General features: G+C 67.8%; 3 protein-coding genes across 7 annotated transcripts; 1 reads left to right on the top strand and 2 right to left on the bottom strand.

Moving 5' to 3' along the window:
- Positions 1 to 118: 118 nt before the first annotated feature.
- On the bottom strand, positions 119 to 2973 carry MOGS (mannosyl-oligosaccharide glucosidase). Its single transcript, XM_066548807.1, has 4 exons — positions 2613 to 2973; positions 2309 to 2520; positions 2045 to 2235; positions 119 to 1962 (listed from the first exon to the last, which is right to left on the bottom strand). The coding sequence occupies exons 1-4, from the start codon at positions 2971 to 2973 to the stop codon at positions 255 to 257; spliced, it is 2472 nt and encodes an 823-aa protein (XP_066404904.1). The 3' UTR covers positions 119 to 254.
- A 458-nt stretch (positions 2974 to 3431) lies between these two features.
- On the bottom strand, positions 3432 to 9691 carry CCDC142 (coiled-coil domain containing 142). Its single transcript, XM_066548806.1, has 11 exons — positions 9408 to 9691; positions 9008 to 9104; positions 7363 to 8694; positions 7198 to 7284; positions 6825 to 6989; positions 6603 to 6757; positions 6363 to 6527; positions 6146 to 6260; positions 5896 to 6073; positions 4753 to 4961; positions 3432 to 3697 (listed from the first exon to the last, which is right to left on the bottom strand). The coding sequence occupies exons 1-11, from the start codon at positions 9453 to 9455 to the stop codon at positions 3456 to 3458; spliced, it is 2793 nt and encodes a 930-aa protein (XP_066404903.1). The 5' UTR covers positions 9456 to 9691; the 3' UTR covers positions 3432 to 3455.
- TTC31 (tetratricopeptide repeat domain 31) lies at positions 9616 to 14164 on the top strand. Of its 5 annotated transcripts, none has more exons than XM_066548812.1 (15): positions 9616 to 9730; positions 9981 to 10088; positions 10214 to 10485; positions 10599 to 10682; positions 10824 to 10892; positions 11001 to 11144; positions 11228 to 11456; positions 11580 to 11670; positions 11751 to 11892; positions 12522 to 12623; positions 12705 to 12777; positions 12866 to 13007; positions 13089 to 13163; positions 13631 to 13733; positions 13812 to 14164. In XM_066548812.1, exons 2-15 carry the CDS (start codon positions 10004 to 10006, stop codon positions 13926 to 13928), a joined length of 1728 nt encoding a protein of 575 aa, XP_066404909.1. In that variant the 5' UTR covers positions 9616 to 9730; positions 9981 to 10003; the 3' UTR covers positions 13929 to 14164. The 5 variants fall into 5 exon arrangements, with proteins under 5 accessions (XP_066404909.1, XP_066404908.1, XP_066404907.1 ...); XM_066548811.1 differs by lacking the exon at positions 9616 to 9730 and adding an exon at positions 9770 to 9890 and having other exon boundaries at positions 12708 to 12777; positions 12869 to 13007; XM_066548810.1 differs by lacking the exon at positions 9616 to 9730 and adding an exon at positions 9770 to 9890 and having other exon boundaries at positions 12708 to 12777.
- Positions 14165 to 14766: the final 602 nt, after the last annotated feature.

Raw genomic sequence — 14766 nt, 5'->3', positions numbered from 1 at the left:
CATCGAGCCTTGTGGTGGGTGCACTGGGCTGGGTGGTGACCCCTCACTCCACAGGAAGGGGCAGAACATTCCCCCCATGGCACAGGGGGTCAGCAAAGGTGACACTGTGACACCCTGACACGGGTGGCGAGAGGCCACAGTCATGGAGGTTTATTGCAGGGGAGGTAGGGGGGGCTCTGGCACAGCCCCCCAACACCTCCCCTGGCCCTGAGCACTCCAGGCAGGCAGGCAGGGGGCACAGCGAGCCCCCCACATCAATAGTCCTCAGCCATGGCCAGCACCACCAGCGCCGACCAGCCGGCGAAGGGGTGACAACCCTGCCCGGTGCCATCGCTGTCCCGGTAGTGCTCCCACAGGAACCCGGTGGCCTCGTACTGCCGGAACACATTGGCCACGAGGTTTTGGCGCAGCTCCCGGTAGAGCCGCGCCGCTCGCTCCCGGTGCGGCCCCGCCGCCCGCGCGTACCCGTGCAGCGCCCGCAGCGCCAGGAAGTTGATGTTGACCCAGACCGAGCCGCGCCAGTAGGGGGGGTCGTGCTCCGTGTTGCGCCGCAGGTACAAGGGACTGTCGCGGGCCAGCGAGCGCAGCCCGAAGGGCGTCCACAGCTGCTGCTCGCTGCTCATGGAGCCCAGCAGCGCCGGCAGCCGCGGGGAGTCCACCCGGAGCAGCTGCAGCAGCAGCGGGAACAGGCTGACATAGCCCAAAGCAGCCACGAATTGCAGCCGCGGCGCCTCCCGCACCTCCCGCCGCAGCTGCGGGGCTGCCGGGGGCCGGCCCGGCACCGGGGCCGGGCGGTGCCAGCGCAGAGCCACGGCCGAGCTGTGGTTGCCGAAGTCGGCGAATGTGCCCAGCTCGGGCGCCCAGTGCAGCCGGTCCAGCAGGTCGTTGTCGCTGAGGGCGGCGGCCATGTCGCGATAGGGCGCGTGGGGCTCGCCCAGGCGCTCGGCCAGCGCCGTCAGCACGCGGGCGCCCAGCGCCATCCAGCAGCGCAGGTCCAGGTGCCGCTCCTGGGCGGACGGGTGTGAGGCGCGGGGGTAATCGTCCAGCCCCGACGAAAGAGTCTTGGGGTTCAGGAAGCGCTCGGGGTCGGGGTCGCGGCCGCGCCAGCGGAAGGTGAAGGGCTCGGGGCCGGCCTGGGTGCGGTTCAGCCACTCGAACCAGGAGCGGACGCGCGGGAAGAGGCGGCGCAGGTAGGGCAGGGGCGCGTCGGGCAGCAGCCGCTCCAGCGCCAGCAGCAGCGTCGGGGGGTTCGCCGTCTCGCTGTGCTGCAGCACGAACTCGGGGGGCACCCGGGAGCGCGCCTCCTCCCCCAGGATCTGCTCCCGCGGGATCCAGCCGTCGGCGTTGAGGAGGTCGAGCCAGTGGGCCAGGATGTCACGGGCCAGCGCAGGGTCCCAGCGGGCCAGCAGCAGCAGGTGGAAGCCCTCGTCCCACAGGAAGCCCCGCGGGAAGCAGGAGCGCGAGGGCACGGCCGTGAACAGCACGGACTCCATGCCGGGCACCGGCTCCTCGCGGTGCTCCGAGCGCAGCAGGGAGTGACCGTGGAAGAAGCCGATCCCGCCCAGCATCTCGCTGAGCGCGGCCTGGGCAAAGCGGCGCTGCGGGAGGGACACCCCTCGTGTCCCCAGCCCAAAAGCGTCCTCGAAGCGTCGCTCGAAGGCGGCCGCGTGCTGGGCCAGCGCCGCGCTCAGCGCCGGCCCCGCCAGCCGCCCGTGCCGCGCCCCCGCCGCGCTGCCCGACTCCAGCGTCACCTCCAGCACTGCCGGCGCCTCCAGCGTCACCTGGTGCAGCAGCAGCTGCCCCCGCGGGGGCTCCCCGGGCAGCCCCCCCGTGCTGGACACCCCGAAAAAGCGACGGCGCGGTCGGCCCGGTGGGGAGAACACGGAGCTCTCACGGAGGCTGTGCCGGACCAGGTCGGTGAGACGGTGCAGCCCCGGCACCCCCGCCGCCAGGAAGTTGTAGCTGGGGGGGAGAGGAGAGTCAGGGATGGGGGACACGGTGGGGACATGGGGGCAGATGGAGGAGACACAGCCCAGACACTCACCTGGCGTACTTGGGCCCCTCCCCGCCCTCCCCGGTGGGCGGCAGGAAGGTGAGGGTGAAGTCCCCGAGCTCCTCCGCCGTCCCTGCCACGGCCGCCAGCCGTGTCCCGTTCTCCAGCACTGGCCGCAGCGTCCCCTGCCCGTCCGTGGCCACGTAGAAGAAGAGGGACAGGAGAGGGGCCGGGCCCTTGCCCTGGGGAGGAGGAAGAGGAGGATGACAAAAGTTCCCTGGCATCCCAAGCCCTCTCCCACTTTTACCCCCTCACCTCCATCTTCGCTGTGACCCGCCAGCTCCAGTCGCCGCCGTGCTCTCCCCCCGGCTGCTTCACGAACTCGGTTCTCAGCACCAGCCCCTCATCGCGGATCTCCTGCACTCCGAAATTCTCCCCGTCGTGCATCAGCCACCCATATCGCGACACGCCGTCGTTCTGCTCGCTCGTGTGCCGCAAGTTGCCGCCGTGTTGGAGCCACATCAGTCCTGGAGGGGCGGGGAGGTGTCAGGGGCGGCCTCGCGGTGGGAGCGGGGCCGGACGAGCCCCGGGCCGGGGCAGAGCCCCCCGCGCCCCTCACCGGTCACCACAGAGCGCGGGCTCCGCGTCTTCATCCCGAAGTAGACGTGAGGCCGGTACGTGCCCCAGAAATAGGTGGGCGATGCGAGAGGCCCGGTGGAGCCGGGGGGGACGGCGGGGGGCGCGGGGTGGGGGGTGACGAGGCGGGAGGCTTCGCTCCACCGCTTCCACCCGGCAGCCGCCGCCGCCAGACACAGCGCCAGCGCTGCCGCCGCCGCTGTGAGCGCCAGCGCCGTCCGGCCCCGCCCGGAGCCTCGCTGCGGCTTTTGCTGTTGCCGCAGTTTCGGGTCCCGGTCGCGGAGCCGCTCCCGGGGCCGTTCCCGGGGTCCATCCCCGCCGCGCCGCCGCCGCTCGCCCGCCATCAGGGCAGTCGCGCTGGTGACGGCAGCGCTGCGCCAGGTGCGGCCAGGCCCGTTCTGCGAGCGCCCCCTGGCGGGCGGGAGGACCGGACGCAGGCTCAAAAAGTGCCTAAAGTGGCCCCGAGGTGACAACGACACCGCACGGTGTCCCCGACCTGCCCTGCCACCCAGTCCACCTCCTCACGTCTGGTTTGTTCTGCCTATTGATACTCAAAGAACCCCCAGCTTTCCCTAGGATCACCCTGGAACCCCAGCTATGCACTCGTGGTGCACCCCAGGACCCCAAGGGAATCCCACCCTGCACCCCCAGGACCCCTAATCCACACCAGTCTCCCCACAGAAGTCCCAGTTAGATCCTGACCACCCACCAGCAACTGGTCCCAGTTGGATCCCAGGATCACACCCCAGGAATGCCAGAGCCCCACACCCCAATGTCCCACCCGCAGACACAGCCACGGCCGTGGTGTTTGCAGGTTTATTGCAGCTCAGCCCTCGGGGCTGTTCCCCACACACGGCAGCCCTGGCACGCGCCAGCGGCGGGCACGGTGCAGCCGCAGGGACAGCCACTGCTGCTGGCTGCCCGGGAACGGGGACTCGGGCCGGGCCGGGCCATCGGCCTCCGGAGCCACAGGAGGGGTCCCTGGGACTGGGCCCAGCCCCTCCAGAGGGTCCAGGCCAGGGAGAGGGTCCATGGATGGTTCCAGGGGGTGGGCGCCTTCGTCTGAGCCTGGCAAGGGATGGATGGGGTTGGGATAGTTTGGATAGATGGATAGGCTGGGATATCACATCCTGCTTCTGATCAGGGTTCCCGTCCCTATTCCAATCCCATCCCCATCCTTGTCCCTCTCCTTGTTCCCATCCATCCTTGCCTTAATCCTCCACCCTGTCCCATCCCATCTCCACCCCATCTCATTCCAGTCCCACTTCACCTCATCCCATCCGATTCTTATCACCATCCCAACTCATCTTCATCCCATTCCCACCCCATCCCCATTCCAATCCCATCCCCATCCTTGTTCCTCTCCCTGTCCACATCCACCCTTGTCCCAGTCTCCCTATCCCAATCCCCATCCATCCTAATCCCAATCCTCCCCCCTGTCCCATCCCATCTCCGCCCCATTTCATCCCAATTCCACTCTACCTCATCCCATCCGATTCCCATTTTATCACCACCCCAACTCATCTTCATCCCAATCCCACCCCATCCCCATCCCATCCAGATCTTTGCCCTTCTCCCTGTTCCTATCCACCCTTGTCCCAATCTCCTGATCCCTATCCCACCCTGTCCCATTCCATCCCCATCCCCATTCTAATCCCATCCAGATCCTTGTCCCTCTCCCCATCCATCCTTGTCCCAATTCTCCACCCTGTCCCATCCCATCCCCATCCCCATTCCAATCCCATCCCCATCCTTGTCCTCATCAGTCTTTGTCCCATTCTCCCTATCCCTATCCCCATCCATCCATGTCCCAATCTCCCTATCCATCCTAGTCCCAATCCTCCACCCTGGGCCATCCCATCTCCACCCCATTTCATCCCAATCCCACCCCATTCCCATCCCCACCCCATCCCCATTCCAATCCCATCCAGATCCTTGTCCCAATATCCCGATCCTTATCCCACCCTGTCCCATTCCATATTCATCCCCCCCCAGCCCATTCCCCACCCCACCTCATCCCAATCCCCTCCCATCGCAGTCTCCACCCCATTCCCCACCCTCCCAGCCCATTCCCCACCCCATTCCCCATTCCCCGCCCCATTCCCGGCCGGTCCCGCTCTCACAGCAGCGCCGGAGGCTGCCCCAGCGGCGGGGGTGTCCCCCCAGCCCCCCGGGCTGCTGCAGGAGGCAGCGCACGGCCGTGTCCGTGTGGCGGAAGACGCAGAGGGCCCGCAGCGCCTGCCGCGCCTCGGGGGCCAGCCCGGAGCGCTCCGAGCACACCAGCTCCTGCACGGCCTCGAAGTCCCGCCGGAGCTGCAGGGCACCCTGCAGGCTGGCACGGGGGTCAGTGTGGGGGGTGCGACCCCAGAACCCCCAGCAGGACCCCACAGAACCCCCCGACACCGCCACCACACGCTGTGACCCGCACTGAGATCCTGGCACTGCCAGCAGACCCCCATGACCACCACCGGGACCCCCACAGAGCCTCTGGCACTGTCACCACCCGCTGTGACCAGCACTGAGATCCTGGCACTGCCAGCAGACCCCCACGACCACCACCGGGACCCCCACAGAGCCTCTGGCATTGTCACCAGACCCCCATGGGGACACCATCAGTGGGACCCCAACCGGTCACTGAGCCCCCTGGCCTGTTCTTGGACCCCCAGTACTGCCACTGGGACACCCAGGATGCCACTGGGACCCCCAGCAATGCCACTGGGACCCCTGGAACTGCCACTGGGACCCCCAGGACGCCACTGGGACCCCTGGAACTGCCACTGGGACCCTCATGACACCTGGAACTGCCACTGGGACCCCCAGGACTCCAATGGGACCCCCAGCACTGCCACTGGGACCTCCAGGATGCCACTGGGACCCTCCAGGACTCCACTGGGACTTCTGAAATTGCCACTGGGACCCCTGAACTGCCACTGGAAGCTCTGGAACTGCCACTGGGAACCCCAAGGCCCCACTGGGACCCCCAGCACTGCCACTGGGACCCCCAGGACACCACTGGGACCTCTGAAACTGCCACTGGGACCCCTGGAACTACCACTGGGACCCCCAGGACCCCACTGGGAGCCCCAGGACCCCACTGGGACATCTGAAATTGCCACTGGGACCCCCAGCAATGCCCCTGGGACCTCTAAACAGCCACTGGGATGCCCAGAATCCCACTGGGACCCCTGGAACTGCCACTGGGACCCCCAGGACCCCACTGGGACCCCTGGCACTGCCCACAAGCTGTGCCCCTCCATCCCCAGTACCTGAACTTGATGCGGCGGGTGAGGATGTGATCCATCCAGGCCTCCAGGAAGGCCGTGGTGACCCGTGCCAGGGTGGGCACCTGGGCATCGTGGGGCAGGGCCTGGGCACCCTGCAGCACCTGCCCCAGCACCGCCTGCACCGCGGCCGCCGCGTAGGCGCTGGGGGAGCTGGGTAGCTCTGGGGGACACAGGGACACAGGTCAGTGACCCCCCCAAATCCCCTCAGAGCCCCCGCAGCCCCAACACCCACCAGCGCGGGGCCCAAGCCGCCAGTGTCGGCCCAGAGGCATCGTCTGGTCAAAGATCTCGGCCGAGAGCCGCTTGCAGCTGGTGGAGAACATCCAGAGCACGTCCCCGGAGAAGAGCTGGGACACAGGGGACACAGGATGACACAGGGTGACACAGGGTGACACAGGGTGACACAGGCATCCTGGTGCTCAGACCACCCTCCCGCAGTCCCACCACACCTGGATGCTGTTGGCCATGTCACGGATCTGCTGGCACAGCTGGAGCTCCCACGGGGATCCCGGGCTGGGGGGTGGCTCAGGGGGGCTGTCCCCAGGAATGTCCCCTGGCTCTGGGAAGGTCCCGCTCACCTGCAGCATCAGCTGCTCTGCCTCTGCCTTCAGCACCTGGAGGGGAGCAGATGGAGTGAGTCCAGCCCTGCTGTGTCCCCCCAGCCCCCCGTGCCCCCCATGCTCCCGTACCTGCAGGTCTCCCTGGGTGAGCAGCAGGAACTGAGGCAGTGCCCAGGCTGCCAGGTACCGCCCGGCCCGGCCCGTCAGCCACGCGTGGGCGGCCGCCACCGCTGCCAGGCACCGGCCCAGCACCTGCAGACGCAGGCAGACACCCCCGGGGGGGGCTGCGGGCGGGGGTCAGCACAGAGAGGACCCCCAGACCCGCCTGCCCCCTCCCCAGACCCCTCTCACCGTGCGGGCGGGCAGGCAGCAGGCGCAGGCAGCGCAGGGCCAGTGCCAGGGCTGGGAAGAGGCACCGGAGCTGCTGGGCTGTGCGGCTGCACCCCGGCCCTGGGGACCCTCCTGGGGACTCCAAACACTTGTCTGACAGCCCTGAGCCCAGAGCACGGGTAAAATCTGGAGGAAAACCAGTCAGAAAGCCCCAACATCCCCCACTTGCACCCCACACCCCACCCCACATTGCATTCTAAGCCTTCATAGCATACCCCACTCCCTCACCCCATATCCACCAAGTGCCCCACACTCTGCACCCCACCTTCTACCCCAGAGCCCACACCCCACCCCACACCCTGCACCGCTCCCTGGGGCCCCTCAGCCCCCATACCCGTGTCCCAGCTGCAGAGAACACTCCGGCACAGCAGCTGCAGGCAGAGCCTCCCCAGCTCCTCCCGGCACTCGGCGGGCACACGGGCTGTGGGGACACAGCAGGGCTCAGGGTGGCACAGGGACACCCCGAGGGCCCCCACACCCCCTGTACCCCCACACGTACCAACAGCCAGTGCACGGCTCAGCTCCCACGCCGCGGTGACGGTGGCACTGGGGGTGGCAGGAGGGGTGCCCGGGCTGTCCCCCAGCACAGCTCCCACATTCTCCCAGAGCAGCAGGCGGTACCGGGCGCTCAGGGTGGCGGCCACGGGGCCGCGGGCAGCGTCCAGCCACCGCACGGCCTTCCAGCCCCCTGCACTGCCCGGCCGCAGCCCCAGGGGTTCGGGGCTCTCTGACAGCACTGGCTGCCACAGGCTGTCAGCTGAGGCCACCAGCGCCCCAAAAATGTGCCCCATCAGCTTCTCGTCCTCCTGGCACAGTGCCTGCAGCTCAGCCGCCAGCACCGGTGCTGCTCCAGAAGGTTCTGTGTCCATCCCCACTGTGTCATGCCCCGGTGGCCACGGCACCCCCACATCCTCCCAGCGGACGTGTCCATCCCTGACCTTCCCACTCTGGGGCCACAGGAGGGGCCGGAGCCTCTGGGCCACAGCCCGGCTGCGCTCGGCCGCCAGCAGCCGCAGCACCGTGCCCACCGTGAAGGCACCGGGCACCCTCACCTCGGGGCCCAGCTCCTCGGCCAGCCCCTGCACCACGCGGTTGTAGATCTCCAGCCCCTGGAAGAGCTCAGCCAGGCTCTCAGCGGCCGGGGCGGGCGTACCGGGGCGGCCCAGCTGCCGCAGCCGTGCCTCGATGTGGCGCCCGGTGAGGCGTGAGGCCGTCACGGCGGTCAGCAGCAGCGCCCAGCGCACGTGCAGCACGGCCTGGCCCCGGCGCTGCGGCAGCGCCCGCAGCCACGCGTCCGCCCGCAGCCGCCGCAGCAGCGCGGCCCAGTGCCCCGCGTGCGCCCGCAGCTCCGCGCACAGCTCCCGCGGCGCCGGCACCGCCTCGCCGGGCGCGCCGGGCTCCGGTAACGCCAGCAGCCGCCGTAGGAAGTCGGAGGATGCCTTGAGGCGTCGAGTGAAGTCGCGGGCCAGGCGGAGCTGGTGGCGTTGCTGCAGCAGCGCGTGCAGGGTCGCTCCCCGCTCCGCCACGCGCCGCCGCACGGCGTCCTCGGAAAAATCAGCGGCGCCGCCACGGGGATGGGGCCGCACGTACCCCAGGAACGTCTCGGTGCGAGGGTCCTCCCAGACGCACAGGCAGCGGCGCAGCGCCGGGAAGGTTTGCTCCAGCGGGACCACGATGGACGCTGCTTCATCCTCGTCCTCGTCGTCGTCCTCGTCGGTGTCGCCGCGCCGGCTCGACCACGGGGACAGCAGGCGGCGCAGTCCTGGGGTGACGCTGCGCAGCATGGCCTCTGCCCGCTGCAAGGAGCGCGCCAGGGGCCCCCGCGACCCGCCTGGGGGCATGGGACCCTCAGAATGGGGCAGGGACCATGGTGTAGGGTGGGGACCCCAAATGTGAAGAACCTTGCTGTGGGACAGCACCCGCCCATCACTGTCCCACTGCCACCCTAACTCTGAGACCCCCAAGACCCCACTGCCCATTGGGGTCCCCACAGCCCGCCACACGCCATCAATGCCACCCCAAGGACCCTGGACCCCGTTAGGATCCTCCATACTCCCCCCCAGGACCACGCACCCCATCAGGATCCCCGCAGCCCCCCAGAACTCCCCCCGCCTTGTGCTCCCCGCAGCCCCCGGGGGTCTCACCGGGCTCGGGGGGATCCCCGCGGGCAGCCCCATCGCCCGGTCCCGGCCGGGCCGTCAGCAGCAGTAGGATGAGGCCGCCCAGGCCGGCGTCGCCCACCTGGAGGGGTACGGAGGACTCAGAACCCCCGGGCCGGGGCGAAGGGCGGGGCCACGAGTGACCCCGCCCACCACCACACCAATCACGCCCTAAGCCACGCCCCCAGCCGGCTCCCGCTGTGGCCACGCCCCCGGTCGGGGCTCGCCACGTTTGGCCACTCCCCGGCCCCCGCCCCCTGCGCCGTTGCCATGGAGACGCAGCACAGCCCGGGCCCGATGCCCCCCCGCCCACCCCGTTACCGGCCCGGCCCCGCCGCTGCCCCGGGAGGGGTGTCCGAGCCCCCCCTGTCCCGAGCGGCCTCACCTGCAGGCATAGCTCTCCGCCGCGCCGCTCAGCGCCGCCGGCGTCCATGCCGGGCCATGCCGGGGGCGGCGGCAGCAAAGAGGCTTAGGCCGCGCCCTCGTTAATCCGGGGGGCTGGGCCAAACTGGCCGCCAGGAGGGGCCCGGCGTGAGGGGCGGGACGAGCGGCGGGGGGCGGCCGAGCCCACGGCCTTGGGGCAGGCGGGGACGGCGGGAGAGGATGAGGAGCGCCGGTCCCGCTCTGTGAGGGCCCTGCGGGCCGCCGTCCTGCCCGCACCCAACATGGCGGCGGGGCGGCCTCAAGCAGCGCCGTGACGTTGTTCCGGTAGGGCCGTGATGCAATCCCGAGGCGCGGCGGCGGCTCGTGGCGATGCGGGGCTCGGGCGGGACGCGGGAGCGGGACGGGCCCGGACTGGGCGGTTTCGGGCCTGCTCCCGCTGCCTGTCCCTGGGGCTGCACGCTGGGCCCCGCCGGCTGGAGCGGCGGTACGGACCGGGGCGGGGGGGGGGAGCCCAGAGCGCGGCCCGGTTTCGGTTCCGCCTCCGCCGGCTCACGGCTGTTTGTGCTCCCCACAGCGCCATTCTGCCCCCGGCACCGCATGTCCAGCTTCGCCGACCTCCCGGTACCGTCCCAGTCGGTGATTAAGTGTAAGGAGGGGGATGTGTGTCTGCTCTGGGATGACGGTGAGTGCGGCGGGGGCTACCGGAGGTCCCCGTGCTCGGGAATTGCCAGGGGAAGGGGAACGGCGTGGGGACAGCCGGGATCCGGTGCCTGGGACTGCTCCTCAGGCACCCCGTTCTCCTGCCAGGCCCCAGCGTGGGTTACTACCCCCCGGAGATTGATGATGATGATGATGATGAGGATGGCAATTACGATTACGATGAGGACGAGTTCGCCGCGGGTTTGCAGTTCTTGGACATTCCCGTGGCGGAGGGAGCCGTTCCTTACAGCTACTGCGGCTTCCGCAAGTCCTTCCTGTGCTCGGAGCCGGCCCCGCCGCTGCCCCGGACCCCTCCCACCGCCCTGGACGCGCGGCTGGACCGGCTGCCCACGCCCCGCCGGGCCTGGCTCACGGCAGAGGTGGGAAAAATCCCCTCGATGTCCCCCAGGGGTGGAGGGGCTGGGTTGACATCGCCAGAGGGTCCCACCTCGTGGCCCCGGGGCTGTCCTGACTCAGGGCATCCCTCCTGTAGGAAGCTGAGAAGAACGCTCAGGAGCTGGTGGCAGAGGAGGAGCGGGCCAAGAGGAAGGCAGAGAAGAAGAAGCTGAAGAAGAAGGTGGGTGAGCCCTGGGAAGGGCCCCTGCCAGCTCCTGGGGATTGTGGTCACTGCCCCTTCTTGGGGTGCTGCCAGCAGGTCTCTGAGCTGGGGGCTGAGGCTGCATTTCTCTGCTCAGGGCTTCATGTTCTTCCTTTTCAGAAACAAAAAGACCGAAAGAAACGGGAGAAACTGGGCCGAGAGCAGAAGAACAAAGAGAACACTGACCCAGTGAGTGACCAGTCCGGCCTGCTCATGCTGTTCTAGGGATGCCCAGAGCTGGGGGGGCCAGCCAGCACCCCCTAGCCCTGTCACCTCACCCCCTCCCTGTCCTTGCAGAGCCCCCCAAGTGGCCCTGCAGGCACTGGGCCTCCCTCAGATGGTGCTGAGGAGGAGGGGTGCTGCCCAGAGCCCTCCCCGTGCCCTGGGGACTCCACCGTGCCCTCAGAGGAGCCTGGGCTGGAGGACACAGCAGTGACAGAGGTGAGGGACAGTGTCCCCATGGGGGTCATCTGTGGGTGGGGGGTCCCAGGGCTCTGCCTGCCCATCCCTCCCTGCTTCCCCAGGAGGAGCTGGACCTGAGCTGCACTTTTGTCTGCAAAGCCCGGGAGAAGGCAGGGGTCAGGCTGCCCCCCCCGGGCAGTGACCGGTCCCCTGGGCCACAGAACGTGGAACCAAGCAGGAAGGTGCCTGAGAAGGGAAGTGGGGACCCTGTGGGGACACCTGTGTCCCCCCAGCCCCTCCAGCCCAGGCCACCCAGCCCCAGCACGCTGGCACAGAGCCTGGCACTTGCAGGTCAGTGCAGGGACCCCCAGAGGGGCCAGGGGAGGGCACTGGGGGCTCTCCCTGCTTCTCACAGCTCAGAGGGGCTGTGCTAGGAGGACTGTCCCTCCCTGTGTCCCTGTGTCACCTCCCCAGGCCACGGCATCGAGGCAGCCCAGATGGGCCAACACTCTGAGGCCGTTTGGGCCTTCACCGTGGCCCTGGAGCTGAACCCCCAAGAACACCGGTGAGCAGAGGGGTTTGGGGTGAGCTGGGGGTGCTGGGCTGGCAGGGCCAAGCCTCAGTGACACCCCCACCTCCCCTCAGGCTCCTGGGGAACCGCTCCTACTGCCTGGAGAAGCTGGGGCGCTACGAGGAGGCGCTGGCGGACGCGGAGGCGGCGCTGGCGCTGCGGCCGGGCTGGCCCAAGGGCTCCTTCCGCAAGGGCAAGGCCCTCAGGGGGCTCCAGGTACCTGGGGGGGGCTCCAGGGACTGGGCAGAGGGGCTGGGATCTTGGTCTTGGGGGGGCCCATCTCCAGGGACTGGGCAGAGGGGCTGGGATCTTGGTCTTGGGGCTGGGTGAGGGGCTGTGGGGTTCTAGGAGTGGGTATGGGGCTGTCAGAGTTGTTGGAGACAAACTGGGGGGTTTGGGGTGCTGGGAAGGGGGCTGAGGGGTGCCAGTGGGTCTGGTGGGGGCTTTGGGGAACTGGAGGAGCTGTGGGGTGCTGTGGATGAGGGGTGAGGCTGGTGCATTAGGTATGAGTTGGGGCTGGGAGCACTGGGCAGGGCACAGGGTGCTGCTGGGGTGGGGTAGGGCTGCACTGGGGGATGTCACTGAGGCTTTGAGGTGCCATTTGGGCTGGGTGGGGGGTGTGGGGAACTGGAGGAGCTGTGGGGTGCTGTGGATGAGGGGTGAGGCTGGTGCATTAGGTGTGAGTTGGGGCTGGGAGCACTGGGCAGGGCACAGGGTGTGGGTAGGGTGGGGTAGGGCTGCACTGGGGGGTGTCACTGAGGCTTTGAGGTGCCATTTGGGCTGGGTGGGGGGTGAGGGGTGCCTGTGGGGCCAGGCAGGGGTTGCAGGTGCCCCCTGGCCCCCAGCGCTATGCCGAGGCCGCGCGCACCTTCGAGGAGCTGCTGCTGCAGGACGGGGCCTACGCTGAGGCAGCCACGCAGCTGGAGGCCTGCAGGGCCCTGCTGCAGGTGAGACCCCCTTTCGCAACCCTCTGCCCCCTGCCCCCTGTCCTGCTGTGCCCCCCACGCCTCACCCCTGTCCCCTCACAGCAGTGCAGCCGCCCCGGGGGTGTCCCCGTGTCCCCCTTCCTGGTCAAGGCTAAGGAGCCGCTGTTTCTCCCTGGTAAGGGACAGGGCTGGGTGGGCTGGGGGGACCCTGGGGCTGTCCCTGTGTCCCCAGTGGGTGCTGAACCCCTTTGGCTCCTCGACAGCAGGATGGACAACCAAGAGCTGCCAGGGCACAGGTGACAAAACTGTGACAGGAAGCAGCGGCAAGACCCCAACAAAAGACCCAGAACAGGCACCTGCTGTGGCCAGTGGCCGCCCAACACTGCCATCGAGCCACCCTGCCAGGTATGGGGGGTCTGGTGGTCTGGGAGGGGGCTCAGAGTGGGGCAGTGCTGGCTCTGATGACACCAGGATGGCTCTTGGCAGGGACTGCTTCCCGCTCTGGGTGGGCAATATCACCTCCCACATCACTGAGAAGGTGCTGCGTTGTGCCTTTGGCCGGTGAGTGACCCCAGGACTGCTCCTCCTGCAGGACCCCAAACCCCTGGCACCCCCTGGCGACCCCAAACTCCCCAGCCCTGTCCCTGTCCTCGTTCTCTGGTGGTTTTGACCTGCAGGGGATGCTTGGGGGGAGTAATGTCTGACTCACACACTGCCCCCAGATTTGGGGGTCTCTGTCCCACAGCTTGGGGCGTTTTTAACTGTTCCCCTTCAGCTTTAGGAGTTTCTGTTCTCCTCAGCTTTAGGAGTCTCTGTTTCCCCATCCCGGAGATTTGGGGGTGTCTCACGCTCCATCTTTGGGTGTCATTCACCCTTCCCCAGCCCTTGAGAGTTGCTAAACCTGCTGTGCATGTTCAAGAGTCTCTGACCTCTCCCACCCTGCTGGTTTGGGGGTCTCTAATCCTCTACCTCCCCATTTAGGAATCCCTAACTGTTTTCCCCCCATTTTGGGGGTCTGTGCCTCCCAGGTTTGGGGAGATCCGCTCCGTGCGGCTGCTCCCGGGGCGCCACTGTGCCTTCATCAACTTCCGTGGCAAAGCAGAGGCCGAGGAGGCCTTCAGGACCATGCAGGTGAGCTGGGGGAACTTGTGGGACCCCCCTGCACCCCTCAGGGCACCTGTGCCAGCTGCCAGCTCCTTCTGTCCCCAGGGTGCCACCGTGGAGGGCAACAAGCTGTTGCTGCAGCTCAAGCACCCGGCCCACGCCACCCCGGCCCCCATGCCCCGTGCCAAGGGCAAGGCCACCCCCAGGGGGCTGCTCAGCTGACCCTGCTCTCTTGGGGGGACCCTGGCAGCCCCCCCTCACCTGCCTGGACCTGCCTGTGCCTTGTCCCCCACTGCCAGGGGTGGGGGTGTCTCCCCGTCCTACCTTGGGGGTGCTTGGGGGGTCAGGGCCCACCCTGCAGCCCCTTGTGCTGAGGGGCTGGGCCTGGGCTGTTCCCCATGGCCCCTCAGGGATTTGTAGCAATTTGGGCTTTTTAATAAAGCTGAGCTTTGTTTTTCTGTCTGGCCTTTCTTTGGGCTGGTGTCACTCAGCCTCTCTGCCATCTCTCTTGGAGCTCCATGTCTGTGTCCACCCCGTGTCCCCCTCTGTCTCACTCCCCATGTCACTCCAGCCCCAGGAGACAACAAGGGGGTCTCCATCCCCCTTAATGTCACTGGTTGGTGACAGGAGCTTCGGGGGGGGGGGGTGTGACAGGCGTGAGATCAAATACAATTTGATTAATATGCAAATTGAGGGGGGCAGGGGCGGCCGCAGCCGGTAATTAATCACCGGTTAAAACAAATTAATGCCCGCGGTGGGAGGTGCTCGCCTGGAAAAAAGTGGGGGGGTGGGTGGAGGGCTCTGGGGTCCATATTAAGGTGTTGCCTTTATTGCAAATATTTACACCGGGGCTGATAGAAAATAAAATTTAAAAAAAAAAAAAAAAAAAAGAAAAAGAAATGGAAAGACGAACAAAAAAAAAAAAAAGCCGCAAAAGGGTGCACGGAGGGGGCGGGGCTGGGCTCGGCTCCTTTCGGAACCGAAGGGAGCGGGAGTGGCGGGGCCGAGTCAGTCCGAACGGAGCCGAACGGCGCAGTCTCGGCCGGAACAGACCCGAGTG

Source organism: Molothrus aeneus, chromosome 4 (assembly GCF_037042795.1).
Source record: "Molothrus aeneus isolate 106 chromosome 4, BPBGC_Maene_1.0, whole genome shotgun sequence".
Taxonomy (NCBI): domain Eukaryota; kingdom Metazoa; phylum Chordata; class Aves; order Passeriformes; family Icteridae; genus Molothrus; species Molothrus aeneus.
This window is presented reverse-complemented; position numbering and strand designations above follow the sequence as displayed.